The 25680-nt window shown below is 44.2% G+C and overlaps 1 protein-coding gene across 1 annotated transcript in view; it reads right to left on the bottom strand.

The window, feature by feature from the left end:
• Anks1b (ankyrin repeat and sterile alpha motif domain containing 1B) overlaps window positions 1-25680 on the bottom strand; it is an 878091-nt gene that overhangs the window by 24443 nt on the left and 827968 nt on the right. The window contains exons 21-24 of the mRNA XM_051206268.1: window positions 23114-23242; window positions 21126-21197; window positions 4117-4128; window positions 3195-3281 (exon numbers count right to left, since the gene is read on the bottom strand). Coding sequence (XP_051062225.1) covers window positions 3195-3281; window positions 4117-4128; window positions 21126-21197; window positions 23114-23242 — 300 coding nt within the window. The remainder of the gene's footprint in view (window positions 1-3194; window positions 3282-4116; window positions 4129-21125; window positions 21198-23113; window positions 23243-25680) is intronic.

Below are 25680 nucleotides of genomic sequence, written 5' to 3'. Positions count from 1 at the left end.
ATTACCCATTGTACTTTAAGCTAATTGGCAGAAGGTAGCTGTGAAGTAAGAAAATGTATGAGGTTAGGCAGTGGAAAACTCCATGGCAAACAGGCTGTGCCTATGGGCAGACATTGGTCAAAGGACAGGGACCTTCAGGTGGACAACCCTGTCCACCTTACCAGTTTAAGGCAGAGGGACATAGGCTGAAGACACAAGTACAATGGAAATACGCTGAGGGGTGTGTGTGTGTGTGTGTGTGTGTGCGCGCGCGCGCGTGCGTGCGCTTTAGCACAGGCTTAGTGGCCACACACACTCTTACACTTCACAAGGCCTTCCACTTGAGGCAAAGTGTCTCACCAAGACAACACTTTCCAGTGCAGGGGATCCTAGGAATCTAGAAGACAACCCTTGAGTGTGGTGACAACTTGTTCTGCCAGTGGATTTGAGGTACCAGCCTTAGAATGTGATATCAGTGTGCAGACAGGATCCCTTATAAAGAAGAGGAGGGTTTGGCTCTCTTTTGGGTGGTGGTCCGAGCATCCTACATTGCAGCATCCGGCACCTCTAGGGGCTGAAGACCCAGGTGGCGCTTTACTTTCATTGCATGAGTGTTCTCTAAATAAATATCTGTTATTATTTTATTTGGGCATTCACGGACTTCCTTAATCCACCCTCACTTGAGTTTGGTTCATCTCTTCTCCTTTCCTGTGGATCCTTCACGCCTTCTGAAGTTAGCCCCTCAGCCCTGGCCATGCTTCTTAGCTCCCAATTCAGCCTTATACTCATCTTCCTCTTGCTTTCTAAATCAGTCTCTACTTCACCCTCTCACGCAGCAACCGGTAGACTATCCTCCCAGAGCCCCCCAGTCTCTTTCAACACGGTCATGTTCCGCAAGAGTGGCTGCACAGCCAACCGAAGTAAACGTCATTCAGTTCTTTAAAGAGCCAGGTGTGTGTTGATAGTCATAGACAGCTTGGTACCACCAGCCACCAGATGCTATCCCCAATCTGAAAATTCGTCACACACCACTATGCAAGGGCTTGAAGGATACCCAGATCTCCTTTATCCAGGGTCTTTATTTACACAAAACTATCTGCAGATTTTCCTGTGCTGATACTTTCAAAGAAGCTGTCAAGCAGAGGTCTGTGCAACCTCTGGCGATTGAGTTAGAAACATCTCAAGCATCTGTGACGACATCCCTCTATGTCTCTGTCTACACACTGAGGTAGCCCAGCTAAGCCACCTCGATGCTCTGATGGGTCTGGGTTAAGAGGGTGCTACTGATGTCGATGCGGGTGGTTATGACAGACCCGACCCTTCAGACGCAGCAACTTCCAAGAGCAAATGGCCCATGTTTGGAACTTGTCAGAATCTAATTCAGTTCAGAGAGCGTCGAACTCGCCACTGCTCTTCAAGCTTTCCAAATTCAGTAGAGTGGAGACCGTTGCTCTAGGTTATTGTGGTTTGAGGTTTGGTGGAGCCAGGGTCCCCTTTCAGCCTGAGGTAGTGGTACAAGCCAGTGGCCCACTATTTTGCCTTTCTAGTCTTCAGACAAGCTTTAGTAAGTCATAAATAATATATCACCGCAGGTTAGGGCAATGGGTGTGCATGTATGTGTGTGTGTATATGTGTGTGTGTGTCTGTGTATGTATGTATATGTGCATCTCTCTCTCTCTTTGTGTATGTGTGTGTGGTGTGTGGGGACAAAGGGTCCAGGTGCCAAAGCCTTTCTTTCACTAATGATAGACTGAAAGCAATGATATCTTCAGTGAACATTTTAACATTAGAACTCTTTAAACAACTTAATTCTGATTTAAGGATAAAGCAATTTTATGTATCAGAAACTAAATTCTCCACGAAACAGAAACCCATCAAGGGTTGTTCTGATTGTAATCTGACATTGTGACATTTAATGACATACTACCCAGCTGAGTCATCCTTAAAGACAAGGCACCTAATGTACCCGGGCTACTGTTAGCCAGCATGGCAAGGCTGTGCTACAGGCTTTCTGCCTGAGTTCTAGAATTTCCCCTGAACTGGGAGGGTGTTTTCCATAGCATATTTGGAGACACCTGGGCTCATCCAGCTGCCAATGAAATATTTTATAGGAAGCTACCTAGGAAAATGTCTCAAGGGTTGATCCAGAAGCTTAGGGTTAGAGACACAAAAGGGCCATTGTCCATTGTTCCCTGACATTGTACTCCAGTTGCTCTGGCTCCCTGCCACCATTGCTGAAGTTGAGTTGTCTCATGATTCTCCAATGCATCTCCCCAAAATGAACCGGGTCTAGGGGCAAGATGAGGGTGAGCTATACAGAAGGCAAACCCTGTTTCCAAATGGGGTCACTCCATTCTACCCTTTATCAGTTGAATAGGAAGGACAGGAGAATAAAACACATAAACCTTAGGGTGTTGTGAGAAGCCGGCCAGCTTTTGGGACAGTGACGGGGCCACACCTTTTGAGGTAAGCACCAAGATTCGTGGTCTTGGCTCTGACCGGAGTGCTAAGGCGGTTTTCAAGTAAAACACAATCCAGCTGGCTATACTAGACCTCGGAGCTGCCACGAGCTCCCACTGTGAGTACAAAGACACAGTATGTCCTCAGCTGCTTTTGTGGTTGTGTCCCTTAAGAAAACAAATAGTAGCAACTCTCTTCACTCGAGTAGTGAGTAATGAAAGGTAGTTATAGAACACAAAAAGTCAGGATGTACTCCTTACACCAGGCATTCATGACCTGTACCAAGAGGGGACATCCCTTCTTTGCCTTTTGACTAAGATCAAGTGTATTTTCCAAAGCCAAGAACACACACATGTATGTTGAGAACCAAATGTCCCCACCCTTCAACCTTCACCTACTAATGTTCTTGCGGTGAAGGAATGACGCCACACCTTTAATGAGTGATTTTGTTGTTGTTGTTCCAATGTTCTCTAGATCCAAAGGGATGTGACTCTTAAGTGCATCTGGTTTACTAGAGGGGACACTGTGAAATGTAAGATCGAAATGCTTTCAGCAATCCTAGACCAGCACCCCAGGCAAATCATGCCTCTGTGTGGAAGTGGGTACACACGTGTACATTTACAGCTATAGGTGTGAGCAGGGGGCATCAGGGCTGGGAAGGGGAGGGGTGCTGAATGTGGGGAGCGCTGGGGTTTTAGATCTCATCCTCAGGACTGTGTCTGGGGTCTGAACCAGAGAGAAGCTTTGGCACCTACCTTATTTGTTGCATCAATAAATTTGACTCCTTTATATGAGACGGAGAGAATAATAGTGGGGACTTTCTTCATTTGCTCTGTAGACTTCTGAAAGTAAAATTAGGACGCTGTTAGAGCGCGTGTGTTGCGTGGCAACTGAAGCATCTCGCTTTTTTTCCTCTTGAAAGATAAAAATGAACTGATGCTAAAAACCACACATGCGCGCGCGCACGCGCACACACACACACACACACACACACACACCAAACACAATCAGATCTAAATGGCTGTCTCTATTGCCATGACCTATGCTTCAGGCTTGTAAAGTGTCTTGGTTTTGTTACTTCTTATGGGCACAAGGATGTCCTTGTCCCTCACACCAGCAGGGAGACTGAACTCTTGTCTATTTCCTTGAGAAGAATCAAACCACAAGAACCAACCTTTAACACTAAAGGTACATTTAGCAGCAACAACACACATGCCATCACCTTCATCCTTCAAGGCACAGGGAATGTTCAGATATGGACTTAAAATAGGGATTTAAAATACATCCCTGTAAACTTTCCTTGATCCTGGCCAAACCCCAGAAGTGGATATAATATTTGTAGCAGAGTCACACAGGATTTCACATGGCCTTATGACAACTAAGCCTTCCAGGAGCAGTCCTTAGACACAGTGAAATGCTAGACAGGACAGGCAAGCTACTTCATCCTACAGCTCGGCCATATTCCTGCAGCCTAAGCTCCCGTGACCGACATTCACACCAGCTTCCCACATGGGGTCTGCAGCTTCTTCAGTGTATTCAGCCACACAGAGTGTCATTCAGTGTATGCCTCTCCTGCTTAGCCATATCGTCTGTCACCAGTCACCAATGGTCTCGTTTACTTCATTTTTCTCCATGCGTACTCTTGGTCATCACATTAAACATGGGAGATGCACGTACCTGACAGTTAGCCTGGTGGGTTTTCCACACAAGACAGGTAGGAAGAGAACAGGAGAGAAAACACGTGAGAAAAAGGAACCGTGTCAGTAATTCACCAGCAGCGTACGTTCATTAAAAACTAAAGGTGCCACAGGAGGGGAGCGGGGCTTCATAGACGGAAGCAGACAAGGTGAGGCCTTTTTGCTGGCCCTGCCTGTTTCTCCGTTTCCCCATCTTTCTGTTACTGTGCTGCAGAGCCTTGGGACTGACATGCAAGAAGGATCCACTCTGAGCCTTAGTCAGCCAGCTCTCTACTACAGGGGACTCTGGAAAAGGGTGACTTATTTATTTCACTCAATATTCCATTGAAAAAATTCTGAAATGTGACCAGATTTAAAGGAGGTTTGGAGCAGGGTGAGTGAAGCTCACTGCACTCAATGGCGATGATTACATTGCATCTATTGTTCAACCCCTGGAAGAGGTCTTCTACATCGTCCCGACTCTTTTTTTTTTTTTTTTGAGCTATCATATCTGTTTCAGAGACGAAGAAATTTACTAAGAGCATTATTTGAAATGTATTGTTCCAGACAATACATAAAGAGACGCTCTCTTGAAGTGTATTTTATTTAACTAGTTTTAAAATTACCTAGATTTGCCAATTTTCTTTTACAATTGCCCTAAAAGGCCATTCTAAAAACGGAATATAGCATCACATACTTTCATGTTCTGAATGTTTTCCCTAACCACGTCTGAAAAACGTGCCCGGCGAATCAAAGGCAAGGCTAGAAGAAGTCGCATGCTGTATGCTGGTTTTTAAGGCAAAGCAGTGGCTGAATTTGTGATTAGGAAGGCGAGGGCAGCACAGGCAACCATTTTGTTGACTGTATTTCGTATGAAGAACTCTTTGCGAAGCGTTAACAATGGATTTCAGCAAATCACCTCGCTCATCTCCTTGCCATGAGTACTTTCTCCCGGACAGACCTATTTGTAACCTGAAACAATATATAGCTACGTTAAGATGAAAATTTAGTACTATGGAAACCTGTTTGCTATTTTTTTCAACAGGTGAGTGGTTATTTTGGGGCCACCCACTGTGCTAGTCAACGGAAAGCTCGGGGTCCATTTCAGGGATGTGAGATTGTGTGCGGATGCATTGCTCAAGTTAGTGCTGTGTTGGGCAGGATCTAAGTGGGAAGCAGGGATGGGCAAGATGGCTTCCAGGAAGAAAGGGACAAGGCAGCAGAGAAGGACATCTTGGCTCTCATAGCACACGTCCTTGGCTGAGCTGGACATGAAGTAGAGCCACAGGGCTGACACAGGCAACATTGGTCAAGTGAACAGAGTGAATAGGGAGAGGGCAAGGCAGGTATTAATAAATTCATCCATTCACCAAGCTCGGCCACCTCCTGGGGGCACTCAGCTGGCTCCGGAGGACAAATAGCCATCTGAGTGGCAGAAAGAGGAAAAGGGGGTGCTCTAAGAACAAAGTCACATACACCTATAAGCGAGAGCTCTATGGTGGTTTAGGTAGCCGTTAGGAAAGGCAGGGCTTTCCCTGCCAAGAGCAGATCCACTGTTCAGTAGGGAGGGACTCTGGTGGCTGTATAGAGGATGGAGGCTGGATGAGGGACACAGGAGGAGGCTGCTGTGAAATCCAAAGGGCAGGCTCTAGCAGGACTGGCGTCATCGAAAATGATTGGGCAGGAGGGTGTCATAGACGAAGCAGCTGTGAGAGACAGCAATGCAAAGGCACACATTGCTTTCACACATTCGGCGCGCTAATCAGCAAGAAATGAGAGCTGAAACGCAGATCTCAGAGGGGTGGCTAAGGAGATAGAGGCAGCTGGGAACACAGGTAAAAGGACTGTAGGGGAAAATTAACCCCCGCCTTTAGGACAGGGTTTTAGTCCAGACTGGCTTTGAACTAGTAATGCTCCTGCCTCAGCCTTCTGAGTGCTAAGTGTACAGGTGTGTGCTACCAAATCCAGTTTGAAGATCTAGTCTTTTCTTTTTTTTAAAGACAGGTCTGGCTGTGCAGCCCTGGGTAGCCTAGAACTCATAGACCCTGGGTAGCCTAGAACTCACAGAGATTGGCCTGCCTCTGCCCCCAAGTGTTGGGACTAAGGGGGACAACCAGGCAGAAGATGAATTCTTAAGATCTGACAAAGGAACTGGGAATGGAGTTGGGAGATGCCCACAGATGACACCACAGAATCCAAAAGCAGATTGATTAGAAGACAGGAGCAGTGCCCAGTGTCCTGAGGATGCAGAAGACGCACAAAACAGCAGTCCCTAGCAAGTGGCTGACACACTGAGAACTGCTGCTTTTACTGGATTTACGGGGTAAATTCCCAGGCTTTATAACAAGAAATGCTAGCAATTTTATTAGGGGTAGTTTGAGAACTTGAGCAGTGGGCAGAAGACATTGGTTTTAGGCTGACCGAGGACAGCAATGGCCATTTCTATCACCCTTCAGATGCTTATCCAAGTGCCACACAACAGAGGAAAGAAAAATGGTCCCACAATTCCTGCTCCCTTGGCCAAAGCGGTGCTGGGGTATCCGTGTCGAGTCTGGACACAAGTCTCTGTGGCAGCAAAGTTGCAAGTTGCCATATGTTCCAGTATGGAGCCCAGACTGTCCTCTCCCTACAGAGTCCTTTGGCAAGAACATGCTGAACTTGGTAAGCCACCATGCTCAAGGGGACCATGGGAGATCTGAAGCATCATGTTCCTCTACCAAGTCAACTGTATTTTCTAGAAGAGCCAACAATCCTGCCTCTTTTTAGGGGGATTTCTGATGGTGTACTTTGACAGAGCTTCCAGAAGAAGTTGTTTCATATATAGTTTTAATGAAAGATGAGCACTTGTAGGGAAAAAAAAAAAAAAAAAAAGCAAATCTATTTAGTCTTCAGGGAGGCAGGAAATCCAGTAAATGTTCACTTCATTTCATGAGAGATTTATGGATACAGAAAGGGAAGCCCAGAGCTACTGCCCCACGATGGGCAGTTTTTCTCCAATGTGCCCTCATGGCTCCCTCCTCCTCCCCAGGGCTGAGGACACCTTGACCTAACCATCCACCACTCAGGTAACAAAGGCTGAGCTCTGGGGACCTGGGTTTTAGGACCTAACTTCCTGCTTTGCCGAGTGTCTGCCTGTCTTTGGTAGTCACTATATCCCTAGACTCTTGTAGAAGATACAAGCTTATTGATTTATATAAAGAAAGTTCCCCCGTGAGGAACTCAGGGCAAGCCTTGGTTTCTAGTTGCTGTGCCCTGTCCTAAGGTCTTTGAGGAATGTCTGAGGTTCCTGGCCTTCATACCCTCTCTCCTTTGGTGTCAGCCTTACACAAGGGACTTGGACTTGCAATGAGAATCTTCTAACACCCAAATGGCAGAATATTTGTGAATGAGGATCCAGTCTACCTGGCAAGTGAACCCCAGGGATCCAACTAGCTCTTTCTTCCCAGCAAGCACACCCACCAGCTTTTAAAAACATATTTCATGTGTAGGTTTTTTTTTTTTTTTTGCATGCATGATGTATGTGTACCACATGCAAGTCTAATTCTTGCAGAGGCCAGAAGAGAGTGCCAGGTACCAGAACTGGAGCAGCAAATGGGTGGGAACTGAATGCAAGCCCTCTGTAAGAACAGCCAGTGCTGTTAACTGCTGAGCCTCCTCTCTCAGCCCGGGGTCTTTCCCCAGAACCCGAGGCATTCACTCTTGAACGGCAAGTGCTTTATCGGCTGCCTCTTCTCCTCAGCCTGTTTTGATAGCCCAGCTGGCTTCAGTTGTAGGTGAGGACCGCTTAGAACTTCTGATTATCCTGGTCTAGTGCCCACATGCTGGCATAACAGGTGTGAGCCATCACTCCGCCTTCCTGTTTGGTGCCTGTCAGAGGTCATCTTCTGTGCTTTTACTTCATGTTCTGAAGACAAGTGCAGTTGTCCCTCAGCATCGTTGGGGCTTGCTCTGAGGATGACTAATGCCAGAATCTGGGTTCCCAAGTCTTACATAAAACTGAGCATTGATTGCCGTAACCTGTGCACGTGTTCTCATTAATTTAAATCACCACTCACTTATAATAGCTAGTACGACGTAAGCAATACATGTCATTGTTACTCTGTACTGCTTAGGGGGCAATGGCAAGACATAAAATGCATGTCAGTACAGGTGCAATACTTCCTGCAAATATTTCTGCAATTGGTGCTTGCAGAACGTGTAGCTGTGGAGACTGCCCACTAGCTGCTCCTAATCTCATCTCTTTCTCTTTTGAGGTCTCATCTGTGTAGCCAAGGCTGGCCCTGAATTCCTAACCCTCCCCCCTCAGCCTCGTAAGCCTTGGGATCAGCAGGTCTCTCATTATTATTATTATTATTATTTAATTTTTGACTCAAGGGTTCAGGAGTACCCTTTCTAAGCGCACGGACCCACTGATCCCCGAGCGCACCTTTCCTGAGTGTGTGTGAGCTCAGAGTGGCTTGTGATGGGCTCGGGGGCAGTTCAGTTGTCAGCCATCAGGCTAAGTGGCTGAGGCTCATGTTCCTAGTTAGAATCATTTGTGCCTCAGTAGCAGCAGGAAGAGGGAAGAGGGAAGAGACAATCCACGGGGCGGCCTCAGCCTGCCTGCCTGCCTGCCTGTCTTCCTTACCCCCCTCTTTCCCTCCCCCTCCCCCCTCTCTCTGTGGTACAGCCAGGTGCACCCACCCATCTGTAAGTGGGTGGCGGCCAAATGTCGGCATCAAGTGTCTTCCTCTGCTCTCCTTATTGCTTGTTGTTTGGAGTCGGGTCTCTCACTGAGTAGACTAACTGACCAGTGAGCTCCCACAATACGTCTGCCTCTGCCCTGGCAGTGTTGGGGTTACAGGCTTGTACCTGCCACACCTGGCTTTTTGGTGGGTGCTGGAGATTGAACTCAGGCCCTCAAGCATGGGTAGCAAGCACTTTGCCCAGTGAGCTATCTCTCCCCCCCCCCCCCGCCCCCAAACTTCTCCCTCCCAATACCGGGTTACGCACAGCGCATCTGAAGCACAGTCCGGGGAAGAGATTTCACAGAGCTACCCTGAGAATTCTCTCTAATTAGACTTTCTGCCCCGAGTCATAACCATTTTGCCATCTAACATTTTCCTTAGTTAGTTACAAAGCTTAATGGTGATATTAGGTTTTTCTCGAGCAAATTTAAATAAGGCCTAACAGGAATGTTTTGTAGCCTTTAGTGACTTTTTAATGATTAAAAACTACAGGAGGCAGAATCATGACTTTTATGCAGCGAAACGGGCTAAGTTGTGTGGGTTTGGCATAAGAAGCGGCCCTTGGAATCGTTGTTCAAAAGTGAATCCTCACCCTGTAATGAGTTTTACAGGACGATCAGTGCTAAGACTGTTTTCCAGGGACAAGCCTTTCTCTTTGTTTCTCCATCTGTCTTCATGCCTGGAATTTCAAGGGTTCTAGAGCCTAGAGGGCCACCCACACCTGTTTCCTCTGAGACCGCAGGTAGATAGCCGAGTTGGTTTTTTTTCAATTCACATAGACAATGCAGTCACTCCAGAGGGTACTCTCCTGGCCACTGAGGGTAAAAGGTGACAAGCGCATGAAGCTGGGGTTATAGAGAACCTCCATGCCTGACACCGAGAAGTCGTGGTCCCCCCCCAGCCTGAGAAGATGTGATGTGGGGCTGTGGAGAGGGGTAGAGAGGTCTGCAGTGGCAGGTGACTTTCCTGCTTCAAGGAGGGAAGGGCTGGCTCCCAGTGCGGCACCAAGAAAAGAAGGCAGGGCTTCTGAGAAGGCAGGATGATTACTGGTGGCAGCCCAGGAGTTTGTCCCTCTGTATTTCTTTAAGAATAGTTTGGGTTCTCGAGTATCACCAATGAGTGTCCCGTTTGGCTGAGAAATGTGGCAACATGACTTCACAGGGGGCTTTGGTGGTCTCGAGAGCTGTGGCACAAAGGCTTCGGGAACACAGACCCTAACCGAGACTATGCGATGCGAACAGCTAGCAGTGTGGAGCGTAAACTGCTTCAGAGCTTATAAATCTAGCACGGCCCAACGCCATACCCCTAATTCTGTCCTAGGCCTGGCCAATCTCCTGGCACAACGACACAAGGCATCTACCCGGAGCAGCTGACCTACACAGGCTCCTCAGTGGAATGCGCAGGGGACCAAGGCAGTGGCCCTCCACCTGTGCAGTGTATCTGAATTCTGTAAGGGGCTCGGTAAATGACTGATTATCCGGCCCACTCCCAGAAGCTTGGGGAAGTGGGCTGGAGCCCGTGTATTTGCAATTCTAACAAATTCCCAGATGCTGCTGACGCTGCAGGCCTGGGGCCCACACTTTAAGAGCAACTGCTCTAAAAATGCAGTTGATCAGTTTGATTGAACGTCACTGTCAGGGCTGCGCTCTGGTGCCGCGCATGTAAACTCGGGCGCGAAGCATCCTGCGCTCATGCGGAGGAGCTAGTTCATCAAAGCACTTGACAAGTGATTTCCAAAAATCTGCCATCAGTGTTTAGCTACAGCTCTTGGTCTTGAGAGCAATTAGCAAGGATTATTTAATCCTTCTGTGGTTCCCGGGGACTGTGAGAGCTGGAAACATTCTTCACAGAAAATAAGAGTCATGGGGCATAATAGAGTTATCAGGAATAGATGTTGGTAAGACTAGGCAGCATGCTGAAGATGCAGGGCCTCTAGCAAGATCCCCAGCTCTTTCAGCTAGGAGGGGGCTTGCCGTATAAAAAGCACACAAGACTGAGAGACAGCATTGGAGGCTTGCTTACTGCTTCTGAGTGTGTAGGCTGTAGTGAGTTTTTTAGAAGGCGGTTTGGCAATAGTTCTGCCAAGTTTCTGGATGAGAATGCCCTTTGGCTCAACTATTCTTCATTTGGTGGCTTATCTAGGAAGTAACCAGCACTGTCAAAGACTCCTGGTTATAATTTTAAAACAAGTGGAAATGGACACAACAGCCAAAGGAATTGGCCGAAAAACTGTTTCTAACTATGCATTGGGATATTGTAATTAACCACTAGAATACTGAAAATGAAGTTACTGAAATGCTTTTTTTTTTTTAAATCCTCAAATGTAACTGTAGTTTAAAATAGACCGTAAAACAACAGGTACAGAACATTTCCAGTTTTTAGTGAAAAAGTAATGCCCAGGGGTGCCTGAGTAATCTCTCTGAAGGATCGCACATGAGCAAGGTGTTAACAGGGGGTGTTTACCACTTCTGCATGGTAAAATTAGTTGTTTCCATTTCTCCCTTCTGTTCTCTCCTTTGGAAGCAGAGAATCATGACTTTGTTCTGCTTTGCAAGAAAAACACCTTTCTCTTGGTTATTTATTTTTAAAAATGCTTTTGGCTTAATAAGCCGATTTATTGAATCGTGTGTGTGTGTGTGTGTGTGTGTGTGTGTGTGTGTGTGTGTGTACACATGTGTGACAACCTTGATTATCTTCTGGTTTTTTTTTTTGAGACACGTTTCAGCTCTCTCTCTCTCTTTGTGTGTGTGTATATATATATATGTATGTATGTATATATATATATATATAAATTAGTTGTCTTATTCTATTGCTCTCCATCTTTTTTGTTTGTTTGTTTGTTTGTTTTTTGAGACAGAGTCTTTCACTAAGCCTGGAGCTCACTGACTGGCTGGACTAGCAGGCTGGTGAGCCCCTAAGATCTTTCTGTCTTTGCCTACCAGTGCCAGAATTATAGGCGTGTATCACCACCATACATGGCTTTTTACCTGGGTGGGGGATTTAAACTTATGCTTTCAAAGCAGCTACTTAACTGACAAAGCTGTCACCCTAGTCCTGTGTCACCCTAAATCTGTTACTTGCAAATACAACTTTAGCAGTGTGTGTGTGTGTGTGTGTGGATGAGTACATATGTGTACATGTGTGCATGCATGTGTGTGTGCTTGTGCATGGACTTGTCTATCTGGATTTTATGACCCACTGAAGTATGCATCCTTTTGGGAGGCTTCACAGTACAGAGAACAGAACACAGGAGGATAGCCTGCTGCAGTGGCACGTGCCTATAGTCCCAGCCAACAGGGGGCTGAGGGGGGCCCAACTTGAACTACACAGCAAGACCATGTCCCAATAACAACAACCACCAAGCCAAAACCCAAGCTCCTGAAAGTCCCTGGCTTACTTCTACTTCTCCCTGGCTCTGTTGCTAACTGGCCTCTCTGCTCATTCCCTTGATGTCTAAGATGGTTAATGCAGTGTCCTCTTTGTATAAATGTGATAGAGAAGTCTGGGTTTAGCACACAGGAGACATAGGATTGCAGCCAGTATTTGGAGGATATTAGCATGTGCTTTTCCCCCTGGTTGGCACCGACTGCTATGGTGATGTCCCAACAGTACTGAGAAGGTTAAACAATGCATTAACCATAACTGCATTTGGGTCAAAGACAACTTATTATTCGAGACAGAGCCTTGAAGTTGCTATATAGCTTAGGCTTTTGATCCTCCTGTTCCAGTCTTCCCCGTGCAGGGACTGACATATGTTCAATTAAACGTAATTAGAAAGACTTTAAGACAAGAGGAGATGAAGGCAAAAAACAAAACAAAAACACAAAACAAAAAACAAAATAAAAAAAACAGAGCCCTGTCTTTCAGTGCCTGGGGAAGTAGCTCTTTGGTGGTTGTCAGTATGCAAGAGGCCCTGGGCTAAGTTCTCCCCACAAACTAAATCCAAAGGGCCTCAGAGGAAGGTGCAGGCCTGACTCCACACCATCGGAAGGTAATGATCTGAAGTTCAAACCTCAGCATGCAAGAGGCCATGGAGCCAATGCCCAGCATGAAAATTTAAAACAAAATGCAAAAAAAAAAAAAAAAAAAAAAAAAAGACCCTCCCTGAAATTTTGGCAACAGAACTTTCAAAAAGCTCCTTTACATGTTTTCCCATCCTGGTTCCTAAGAAACCTCCCTGAAAGCACTTTCTTCAGATAGCGGTTTCTCCCGGCGGGATCTGTGCAAAGACAGAACTAGCTGTGGCTTTAGTTAGAGTCCCTTTTAAGGATGGAAGGATGGAGGCATTCTGACTTCAAAACAAACAAACAAACTCTTCCGGCTCCCTTCCACTGTTGTTTCTTTGAAAGCACAAGAAAGATCTAAGACTGTCTCGTTGCACTCGAGAAAGAGCGAAGACCATTGGTGCACATAGACCAAAGCACAGCCCACTACCCAGAATCTACATAGCTGAAAAGCCACCCTTTAGAGGTGCTTCCGGCTTGAAAGTTTAGAAATGATACAAACTAAGGAGAACAGATCCAATGAGACCTATATATATATACAAAGGCTTTGGGAAAGGAAGGCTCCAAAACTGTAATACGCTCCGAGGTCCTGCCCATTCTTGACTTTAAAATACCTTAAACTGTGCCCTTGCTTTATCTCAGTCTGAGTAAAAAGCAGGCATTTCCTTCTAGTTCCTCCCTGTGCTTTTCTCCCCCAATGTCTCTGACCACACCCCCCCCCTTCTCGGTGCACGTGTGCGCGTGAAGGCCAGAGTTAACGTGGGGTGTCTTCCTCAGCTGATCTCCACTTTATGTTTTGGGACAGTGTCTTCCACTGAACCTGGAATCGCTGGTTCCCCTAACTGACTGTTGGGCAGGCTGAGCTCCATGAGTCCTGCTGTCTCTAGAGCTGGGGTCTAGGTTTGCGATGCCCTGGCTGGCATTTTACATGGGTGATGAGGAATATTCCTGAACTAAAGTCCCTATGCTTACAAAGCAAGTGCTTTACCAACTGAGCCTATGCCCTAGCCTAGTCTCTTCCTCCCCCCACCTCCATTTTAAGAGCAATTTCCAAGACACAAACACCTGTGAGTAATGCTAATTGCCAACCATGGGGTTGGAGAAGGTAAGGTTGCAGCGAGCATTACATTGAATGTAATGGCCTATGCTTTCTAACGGCATACTTAATCTAATTAGGGAAGTGACGGGGCTCTGCATAGTGGTGATGATTGAACTCTGGGGCAAAATACAGGGGTGGAGATAGAGCGTGGATCATACCAGAGACGCAAAATTAAACAAAACCTCCCACGGCCAGAACTAAGGCCCAGCTCGCCAATCACAGTATGCTATGGAGTCTTCCAAGTGGAAGTCACTCACACAAAACTAACCCACATCGTAGAGCGGTCAAAGTAATATACCCACAGCTTTGCAAAACCCAGGCCTGAAAAAAAGCCACTTCCGACTGATTTAGGGACAAAGGGACTGAATATGAAACTGCAGAAGTGAGGACCTCTTCCCCTAAGGGACTCCCTTTCCATTTGTTTTCTCCTCTCTGGAAGTGGGCTTCACCAGGTGGAAACGGAAATGCGGGAACCCCAGGATTTAGAACTCTCTCTTACATACTCCAGACGTAGAAACCCGGAACAGTGAGAGGGTACTGGCTTCAGAGTCCGGTAAGAAGAGCAAATGAAAGAATCGAAAGTGACCCTGCCCACGAGAACTTAATCACGTTTTCAAACCTTCGAGGAAGAATGTTTCGAGGTGTGATGGAAGCAGGCACTTTGCATGCATCGTTGTGTCCAGCCATCACAATAAAGCGGGTACCACAGCGACAGGCACTGCGGACCGCCCCTGCTTTCAAGGGGGTGGGTAGCATGAGCCACCAGGCATTTATACAGTGCCGTGTGAGGAAGCCAGAAAGGAGGCTCTCTGCTCCTGGGAACATTGCAAAAAGGGCATCATATTTAGCACCCTAGAGCTAATATTTCCCCCCAGGGATTGATTGGGAGGGGATGCCTGTGTCTTAGAGCATGGATTTACCTAGAGAATTGGACCACTAACATAAAAAGGCAGCACTAAATGACTGTTAAGAATAAAGAGAAATCTTTGCTGACCCTCCACATGTCAGTAGTATGTCTGCAAAGCTGTCAGAATACAGGAAGTGAGAAGCTTGGCCACCATGAAGGAGCAACTCGGTTCCTGTGCCTCAATGTCAAAGCCTTTCAGATGCCAGGCTTTTATTAAATAAAACCTCAAAAGACAAAACAGAAATGGAAATTTTCCTCAATAAGAAGTTATCAGGCTCTACAGATTCTTCACTGAACAGAAGAAAGAAGGACATTATTTAGAGTCTGCATCCAGGGGAAAATATCTTGTAATATACACCAGGGTACAGGTGTTTATATTTACAGCATCTGTATAATTTCCAAAACATGGGAACAACAAAGAAGAAATGGTAGATATGTTCTCACGTATTTGCAGAGTCCTAGAAGTCTGTTAACAGGAAGGATGAGTTCCAATATCTATCACAAACTTCAGTTAATACTGGATATCAATTCTGGTCTTAATTGTGACAAATATGCCATACTAACACCAGAGTTTCATAGAAGGGGAAGCTGTAAATTCAGTAGCTATAGAGGGAGTGTATGTGAGCACGTTAATTTATGCACTGTGTTTCTGTAAATTTAAAACAGCTCTTAAAAACACACACACACATACACATAGAACTTCAGGGTAGAGAAACTGTGGAAGGTATCTGTAGGTACAGGTCATTGTCAGTTTTTATGGGTTTACAGGATGTATATCAGTAAGAGTGAGGCCTGCTGTAAACTATGGACCCAGGTATTTACAATGCCAATATGGGTCCATCAGTTGTTATAAATGTACCACTTATCTGTTGATAATGGAAGAAGATGCACATATGTTGGTTAGTGTGCTGGCTAGTTTATGTCAACCTCACATAAGCTAGAGTTATCTGAAAGGAGGGAACCTCAATTGAGAAAATGCCTCCATAAAAAAAATATCTGGCCATAACACATTTTACTAATTAGTGATTGATGGGGGAGGGCCCAGCCCATTGTGGGTGATGCCCTCCTGGGAGTTTTATAAGAAAGCAGGTTGAGAAGCCAGTAAGCAGCATCCCTCCATGACCTTTGCATCAGCTTCTACCTCCAAGTTCCTGCCCTGTTTGAGTTCCTGTAGATGGACTACAATATGGAAGTATCAGTCAAATAAACCCTTTCCTTCCAACTGGCTTTTTGGTCATGATATTTCATCAGAGTAATAGTAAGCCTAATTAAGCCAAGTTGGTACCAGGATAGTGGGGTACTGCTGTGACAGACCTGAGGATTTGAAACTTTGGGCTAGAAAAGCCACTGAGAGCTCAGTGAGCTGTTATGTAGAAGCTTAGAAGGTAAGAATGTTGAGAGCAGTGTAGATGACAGAAATCTGGCTAGTGAGATTCCAGAAGGAGGCAAAGACTCCACCGAAGGATCTGTGGTATCCGGTCAACTGGGGCTGAAGAATTGGTGGTGTTTAAGAAGACACCAGCATCACTAAGGTAAAATCTAGGATGTGTTTCCTGAGAGCACAGAGAAGCTGTGTTCCAGAGGTGGCCAAGGTTGCACTTCATGTGGACAATTGAACCCAGATGGTGCTGGTTTTGAAGGTGTTGAAGGGGGTCATGGAGAGCATCTGAAGGTCACCAAGTGGCAGGATTGGAGCCCCTTGAGGAGAGTTCAGGAGAAGATACTGGTGGAAATGCAGCCCAGTTATAGCAGAAGACCCCATCATTTTTGAGATGCCAGGATCATGGGATGACCATTAAGAACAGCAGGGTCAGAGGCTGAGCCAGCCTGAATCTAGAAGAGAAGTCATGTGTGCTACAGACAGCAGAGCCAGAGGAGTGAGTGACCCAAGACCCTTGGAAGAGCTCAGAAGATCATGAGTGAATCCTAGATAATTGGTCATTGAGTTATTTACATTTTTGGAGTTTGGTTTTGCTTTGTTCAGACTGGAACTGTCCCCTGATTCTTTCCTCTTAAAGTAAGAATGTAATTTATTTATTTATTTTTTAACAGGAACCCACACCACAGTTGAGAGACTGAATTTTAAGACTTTGGATTTTAAAGAAATTGAATCTTTTAAGTGTTAGAATTTTAAAAGACCATGTGGCTTTTATAATTTAGAATGTTTATGCTGTGATGTTGATATTGATATGTGATCTTGAGGAAAAACAAGAAAGGGCAGATTATGATTTAATAATGTGTTTGTGTGTCAGGCTGACAAGGGGTCAATTGTGCTGCCTAGTTTTATGTCAACTTGATGCAAGCTAGAGTCATCTGCAAGGAGGGAACTTCAATTAAGAAAATGCCTTCATAAGATATGGCCATAAGTAAAAGTTTTTTTAAATGCAGTGACTGATGGGGGAGGGTCCTGCCCATTGTGGGTGTTGCCAACCAACAGGGTGAGCAAGCCATGATGAGCAAGCCAGTAAGCAGCACCCCTCCATGGCCTCTGCATCAGCTCCTGCCTCCAGGTTCCTGCCCTGTGTGAGTTCCTGCCCTGCCTTTCTTCAGTGATGAACTACAATGTAGAAGTGTGAGCCAAAGAAAGCTTTCCTCCTCAGCTTGCTTTTGGTCATGGTGTTTCATCCCAGCGTAATTCTAACTAAGACAGTTAGGGAATATATAAGAAGCATTTTGTCCTTTCCTGAAATTTTCTGTAAAGCTAAGTGTGCTTAAAAAAATCATCTATTAAAAATCAACTCTATTAATTAAAAACATCTTAAGACTGGAAGAGGGGAAAAAAAGAGACAGTTTCACCTGAGCAAACAAAGAAATTATTCCATACTGTATAATAACATACTACCATCTAACATATTAGTTTATCATAGCAGATTTTTAACTGGAATAATGCACACAATAAAACACCAGGAAAGAAATGAAAATTATTTCTATTTCAGAACTTGAGGAGACCTTAGAGATGGATGGATGGATGAGTTTAGGCAGACATAGAAATGAACCAGTTGTAAACATCAAATACTCCCCATGCCTCTGAGAAGGGGAAACTCTTCAGATTCTGCCTGAACATGAATGAATGTTGTATGTGTGTGGGAGAAAACCAACTTAGCAATGGGAATGTTGCTAAAGGTTTAGTTTATGTTAATGCATTGGAGTATATCCCATGTTACTAGATATAACTGCTCCCAGATGGTTTAATCTGGTCAGTGCTACCATCATGGCTTACTTAGGGTTCCTGAAGCTATTTCTTAGGCACATAAATGGCCCACCTTTCCAGCTGCTATAAGACTCAAGACACCATATAACCTACTGCATATCTGGAATGTGCTTGATCCTGGAGATTGCTGGGGCAAATTACTAAACTTCCGTTGGCGTTTGTGTTCTAATATGTAAAGTGAAGACAACATTGACATAGGTTGAGCATCCCTAATCTGAAATCCAAGGTACTCAAAATCCTGATAACTTTCTGAATGTCAACACGATGGCACACATGGAAAATTCTTTGTGCAATGGGTTACAATCAAAATGATGGCACACTATAAAACACTTCATAACGTTATCTTTGGGCTTTGTACACAAGAACAAAATTCTCATTATGCATATGTAAATAATCTGAGAAGAACTGTAATTGACCCAAGCATCTTGGATAAGTGCAGTGCCTACTTCTTGAACAAATTGAAACACTATGCAATTCTCTTGGGCTAGGCATGTAGGTGCCGACTGTTCTTAGCCCTAATGAACTGACTTCAGGAGACCACAACTTCATTTCTGCTTATCATGATGCCTTAGGCTGGTGGCAGTGTGAAGACACACCTTAGGTGATGCCTCTGCCACTCAGCAGAATCACATGCTTACACATTGTCTCCAACAACCCCTCCTCCCTTCCAGGGGAGTGTTGATGCAGTGAAGGTTGGACCTATATCTTAGCCTTCTCTGTTAGCAAATGGCACTTAAGAAAACACTTTCCAAAGTCTGATTTTCTTCATACTGAATAGTTTTCATTTCGGCTAAAGTGCATACTATTGAACAGAAAACTTCTAAAAAAAGAACTCAGTTAAAAGATGAAACTGGGTTAAGTTTTGATCTGCAATGCTTTAGCCTAATACTATTACTATACATTGACTTCCAAGAACATTTGTGTCCTTAAGGTATGTCCTTGGCAAGAACTTGATTATTTCCGAACTTGAGGCTAGACCACCATAGTGCTAAAAGCAAAGAAAACACTTTTTTGGGGGTGCTTCAACCTAAAAATGAACTGCAGTTGGGATGCATTACATTTTTAGTTGGTGGAATTTCTAATTCACAATACAACAGTCCCAGACAACAGCTCAAATCCTCACTTCTAGTTTTGAAGGACTTCAGTGAATGCAAGTTGGGTTTCTATATCAAGACCTTAAAGTCATTTAATCAAGATAGCAAATGAGATTTGATGATATTCTAAGAAGCAATGAAGTTTCAATTTTCATGTAAACTACCTAAAATAAACACAAACAGGAAGCAAACCAGAAAAATGCCCCAAAGAACAAAGGAATGGCTTTTAAATAGGCAGTTTTTTCCCCCTAAGTTTCATTGTAGGCAACAGACAAGTATTTAACTCAATTATTCTCTATTGAGACTATTAAAATGGTTTTGATATTGCTATCAGGATGTCATTTCAGACCCATTCAGTTCTGAGAAACTGACTGATTCTCACATTACAACTCTGGTGTATTTTTAATGATGCTCCAGGCACAATGCCTGTTGACTAGAACCAGTAGCTGGACTCGGGGAATTTAGTGAATAGTGTAAATTGAGAGATGCCAAATTCATTTCTTAGAGTGGCTTCTGAAGATCTCTGAAATCACTGAGGCTTGGTGATTGAAACCCTTTCTCCTCTCATTGTTTAGTGGTGACACAATTTAGGTCAGGTATATTCTCTTCAGAACATGAGATTCCCAGAATTATACAACCAGGCAGGCCCTCGAGGTGACCCAAATGTGATGTCATTCTCTGAGGATGAACACAGAGGCTCTGGAGCATCAGGGGACCCAGGGTCTGGAAGTCCCTGCTCTTGAGTCAGACAGACTTAAATTCTGGTCTGGGTTGTCAAGTTATTCCCCATGTGACCTTGGAAGTGTTATTTAATGTCTCTAAACTTCAGCTTCTTCCTTTGTAAGTGGGGACAATGTAAGTGCAGCAGGACACACTGTCATCACTCAGTAAACACTATCAGCTATCATTGCATCTTGAATAAAAGGACTCTGAGGCAAGAAAGCAGTGATAGATTTTATCTAAGACCAAAATATGTTAGTCCCACGTCAAGAGTTAGACTACTACTTTATCATCCTGCTACCTGTTTGATCAAGATTTTAAATTAGTGATTGTTTATCATGGTCTTATTTTCATGGACATTCACGTATATTTGGTTCCAATTAACACTACACATGTCACATCTATCTTTAAAACTGCTTTAGCTCAGTCACATGCTCTTCATTATTGAAGTTCCTAACTGCTCGCTCACATGATATTAATGATGATGTGCTGGTCACAGGTAAAAGCTAGGGCCATTTCTCTTAGGAACTGAGGTTTGATTCTGAGTATTTGCCATTCTGAACTGACCCAACAGTCTTCGTTTTTTAGTGTCAGCTATTTCTACATTGTCCACATGTCAGCTCTGCAGGAAGCTCTGAAGAATGAGAGTCTTAGGGAGGAAAAACTGCAACGTACTTTGGTTAAAAATTCAGGGTTCTAACAGCTACTGATCATGGACACTCGTAACTGCATTTCTGCTAATAGTCACTGCCCTTAAATGTTCCGCACCACTCAGAGTCAAATGTTCTTCTTACAACTTAAATAAAACCAAGAACGATTAAGGAGACTGCACACAAAGTCAGCTTTACATAATATGCTCCCGGTACCTCTGCTTTTGGTGGGTTTTTGTTGCATTAGCATGCTTTTCAGTGAGCACTCTCGGACTTTTTCTTGAAATAGGCTAAAGATTACCCCCCCCCCCACTAAATCTGGAGATGGATCAGTGTTTGCACAGTTAACTTTCACTCTTTAAAAATAATCAAAAGCAGATGTAATATGGTCTAAATATAGCAGAGAGACATTACCATAAACTACAGCCAGATAAGTCCAAGTAGAAACATCAACAGAGCCAAAACACCTTTTTATGTAACACCAACGAGATCAACAGACCAACTGATGAAGAAAATAGTAATCTGAAAGGTGGCGATTTGCATACACACCCGACACTTAGTGTTTCAACTACTAAGATCAAACGGTTTGGAAACTCACCCGCATCTTTGCACAAGCATCTTGTGTTGACTCTGTCCCCCTAAGCTCTTTTATCAGCATGGAACCTAAATACTAAAACACACAAAAAATTTGGAATGACATATTAAGACGACAGTATAAATATGAGCAAGGACTTGAAAACAAACCATGGGAAGGCTACTGGCTAGGTTTCTTGGCTGTGACTTATTGATGACTTAAAACAACTAGCAGTAACTCCAGATGGAGATCCCACAGCTGAGTTGTTAGCCACTGCTTCTGAGAGCCATGAATTGATCTTTACAAAAGTTATGGCATTTTCTAAAGACGTCAACTTTCAAATCATATTTAACTGTAAAATGGGGGATCTAAAAATGTTTTCCCCTCCCCCCCCCTTTTTTTTTTTTTCAGGCGCAACGTCTGCAAAAAATAAATCACAGCACTATCAGTGTAATTGCAGGGTTGGATGCAGCAGCTGAGGAGCCAGGCAACATGGCCCCCGTTTGGGTTTATTCTGCAGCATAGGTAATTAAAGCGGGGCTGTTGTGAGGCTGTGGTGCAGTCTTGGACATTATTTTATTCACAGCTGTGTGAGCACTGCTCCATCCACCCGGAAATGCATGCCTTCTCATTTTATAGGGGCGCACTGACTCCCCGACGCAGTGACACACGAGGGGTGGATGGTGACAAAGGAAACATCCCCGTCCCCAGGACGCTATGCCATGTTGCCGCTCTGTGATTGAATCGTGCACTCCTGCTACTTATTCCCACTCGTTCTCTTGCTTCTGAGGGGGCAAATGAATTTAATCAAAACACCTTTGCTGTCTGTCCCTCCCCAGCCCCCCCCACATTTAAAATAAAATCAATACATTTATCAACTTCTGGAAACTTCAGCTGGTCGTTTTTACCTCTCTTCAATAACCTAAAAAATAATTTTACATGCATTTTTAAAGTCTGAACTAAAATTAGGATTGTAGAAGAGACTGGAAGACAGTGTCCGTGCTCACATGGAGGTATCATACAGACCCAGGCACTTCAGTCAGTCCTGGGGACCAGGAGAGTACAGGTTCACCAAGGACGTGTAAGGCCAGGTGGTCAGGGCTCCGTCTAGGCCTTACATCAAGGGCCTTGTTGAGAAAGCCCCAGAGATTTTAGGTTTGAGCTTTGGAGGAAGCCGTAAGCCACAAGAGAGGCCATGCACAGTGAAACATGCCCGGTTTGGGAGGAGATTGCCAGAATGCGTCTTCATCGTTAAGAAAAATGATCTTAGTCAAATTGTTATCTTTTACATTTTTTTTAGAAAAGTTTTCCCTAATGGAAACATTTCTTCTAAGGACACTCAATTTCAAGGTTCAGCCATCTTTTTCCCCCCTCCTGTCATCATGACAACTATCACCTGTTCCAAAGCCTACAGGATTTGTCACTGCTCACCCCTTTTGGGTAAGCACAATATTCCTTTCACTCCATAAAAAGGAAAAGAAAGAAAAACAAAACAACAAAACACCAACCAACCGACCACCTAATAAAACCAAACCAAACCAAACCAAACCAAGCCAAGCCAAGCCAAAGCTGCTTCTGGAATCCCACTGTTGAAGACTGAGGACAGAATCTTGCATTTATATAAATGGAGAGCTGACCTTCTGAGGTCTGCGGCATTTGCAGTCATTTCCTTTGATTTTACCTATTATTTATGGAGCTGTGGATGGAACCCAGGGCCTTGAGAATCCTAGGCAAACATTCCATTTAAAATTGGGCTTCGTCACACTGGTTTTGGAATACACATCTTCATGCACAGAGGCCCAAGAACAAAACTTAAAGCTAACCAGATTTAAAGGGTTCCAAAGCTCCAATTCCCTGGACATTTATTTCCAGGAAAAAGGGAAGGGGAAAGAAACCCTTCAGAAATGATGGTGATGAACGGTACTCTGGTGCATTTTCAACAAATGCAAACTAACCAGGAAACATGTCCTCTCTCCCCATTGTGTCTGCACACTGAGTCTAGGGTAACTTACGAAAGCTTTGTAGTCGCACGATTGGAAGATGAGCTTCTCTGGGTGATGCTGCCAGTACTGGACTGGAGTGGAGGCTGTGGCTTCATTGGGAGGTCGCAAGGTGATGGAAGGTTCTCCCCAGTCCCCTGTCTGGAAATGACATTTATTTTAGAGGCAGCATAAGCAGTAAGCAGGTTCATTCTCTCTAGTTAGTCTGCCTTTACCTAACACACCTGAGCTGTAAATGCACAATGCATTTGGGTATATTATATGTGCATAAACATTTATTATTTTGTTTCTATATGAATTAGATAGCATTGTATTTCCTAAAGCTGAGTAAATAGAAGTCAAAACTATTCTGTTTTTAGAATGAAACTCTAGGATAACTAATTTTAAAAACAAAATATGAAAATATGAGTAAGAAATCTCTTACATTGGAAAAGTATGTTTGAATTAAAAAAAAAAAAAAAAGACTGAAACTTTCAGTTTGAATTCTTTTTTACCTCAGAATACACAGTTTCATTAATTTCAGTTCCCAGCTATGACATCATCATGTTCTATGAAAAATTTTATATCTGTGGGGAAAATTTTGCTGGTAATATACTGGAAAAAAATGCTAAAGTAAAAATTTACTAATGGGTACTATTTAATTTCCCTCACTGGAATTCAGCTGCACAGATGCAGTTTCTTGGATGTACTTAGTTGTCTTCTGTAGCACTACAGTAGTCCATACTCTGGAATGCAGTTCTGCTCATATGAACATGTGCATGTATGTGAGACACCTGATCCACAAGCACGTCACATTTGATGGTATGCCTATTATACACATACCCACTAAGCCCGACCTAAACAGGCCATTCCATCATCTCATTTGTTGCTTTCATTTGTTTAATGTGAATTAATATTTATAGAGTCAAAATTCTACCCTGGCAGGTCTTTTCTTGGCTCTAACATGGTTGACATATCACAGTTAGGGTCCATTTTATGCTCTCCTGGGCTAAGGTTTCTGGTTTCTCAGAATTCAGTCCTTTGTTCTCAAGTGGACACATCTAAAACCAAGCTATAAAAGTGTCCTCAAAGTTCCCCTCTTCTAACTCAAACTTGACTGGTCTTACAGAATTATGAGGAATTGTTTCTCTCAGGTTTTGGAAGCCTATAACAAGGCCTTATGAGCTCCCAAACCAAATAAAGCTGGGAACCAAAATTTCTTGGGAGTGCTAGCAAAAAGGCTGACACACTGTGGCATTTCTTAGGAACATTTTCAAGGCGTCTACACACCCCCAGATGCACAGTTTTGGAGAGAAAGGCAGTGCATAGTTTTCCCTAGATCCCTTGAAAGGCTGTAGTAATCCCAAAGGCTAGAAGCTCGAGCCTCCAGGAAAGGCTCAGATCTGTGAGTGCCATGTTCTTCATGTACTTTAGAATTCTGTTAGGTGGGACAGAGGCAGCTGCCAAAGATAGAAAGTACAAGGCAAGGGCTCTGCCTTCTGGAAATTTCTAACAGGCTTTGAAAAGCACGAAGAAAAATTTCGAGTCCTGTAGAAATGCACGGGCCTTTTCATAACAGTGTGCCTGGAGCATTTCTTTTGTACAAGGATAGCCTGGCATCACAGGGGCCTTGTTAACATGTCCACCCCTTGGCTTCTCCTGGGAGCAAGTGTCTAATGAGAACTCCCTTGCTCTTTTCTAAGCCACTGTTCGTATTTGTTTTGTTACAGTTGTTGGTTGGTTTGTGTGTTGATTCATTCACCTAGTCTCTGATATTTTAACACATATCATTTAAGATATATCATGGCATTTAAAACCTCTACAATGAACAGAAATGCTCTCTTACTGTTTGGTCTATCCCTGGTTCATTATTGAGTTTGCTTTTTATATGAGTTATTTGTAAAAGTAATAACTGATTGTAGTTAATTTCGGGATTAAGCTTTTCTCTGATTTTACGTTTTGACATTTTATTTTCCTTATTTCTCAAATGTCAAGCTTTTTCCTGTTTCTCTCGTCTTCATGAAGCTGGTTATGCATTGCCCTTAAAAACTCATAAAGATGTCAACATGAAGGTTCCGTGGGATACACTAGCATTCTAACGCTGAGTATAAGAACCTTTGTAGCTCTGGGTACACTGCAGGCATGAGTTCTTCAAAGGTCTTCCCAAATCTAGCAAACAATCCTCAGGTGTCCCGTTTGTGAACCCTTTCTCCCTCCCATCCTCCCTGGAGAAAGCAACAACAACACAACAAACAGGTATCTACGTGGAAGTCACACGTGACGCCGTTAACAGAACAACAGAAGTTTGCACGCAACTCTGTGGAATGATACAAAAGGAAGATTTGGGGGACATCAAAAGATCCTTGGGACCAGTGTCTGCTGACATGACCATCAGCCAAGCAGCACATCCTCCACACTAGCCCTATTGTAGATAGCTGAGGTGTGCCTCTGGCAGAGCTTCACAGGCAGGAGCTGGGGGGGGGTGGCTGGGGGCTGTAGGGAAGGTTTGGGGAGAGGGCTGGGCAGGAGTGGGTGCAGTTAAGCAGGGAAGTGCGGATGTTTCACAGGTTAGTGCGCTAGGCATGCGAACCACGTACAGA

The sequence above is a fragment of the Phodopus roborovskii genome, unplaced genomic scaffold, assembly GCF_943737965.1.
Source record: "Phodopus roborovskii unplaced genomic scaffold, PHOROB, whole genome shotgun sequence".
NCBI lineage: Eukaryota > Metazoa > Chordata > Mammalia > Rodentia > Cricetidae > Phodopus > Phodopus roborovskii.
This window is presented reverse-complemented; position numbering and strand designations above follow the sequence as displayed.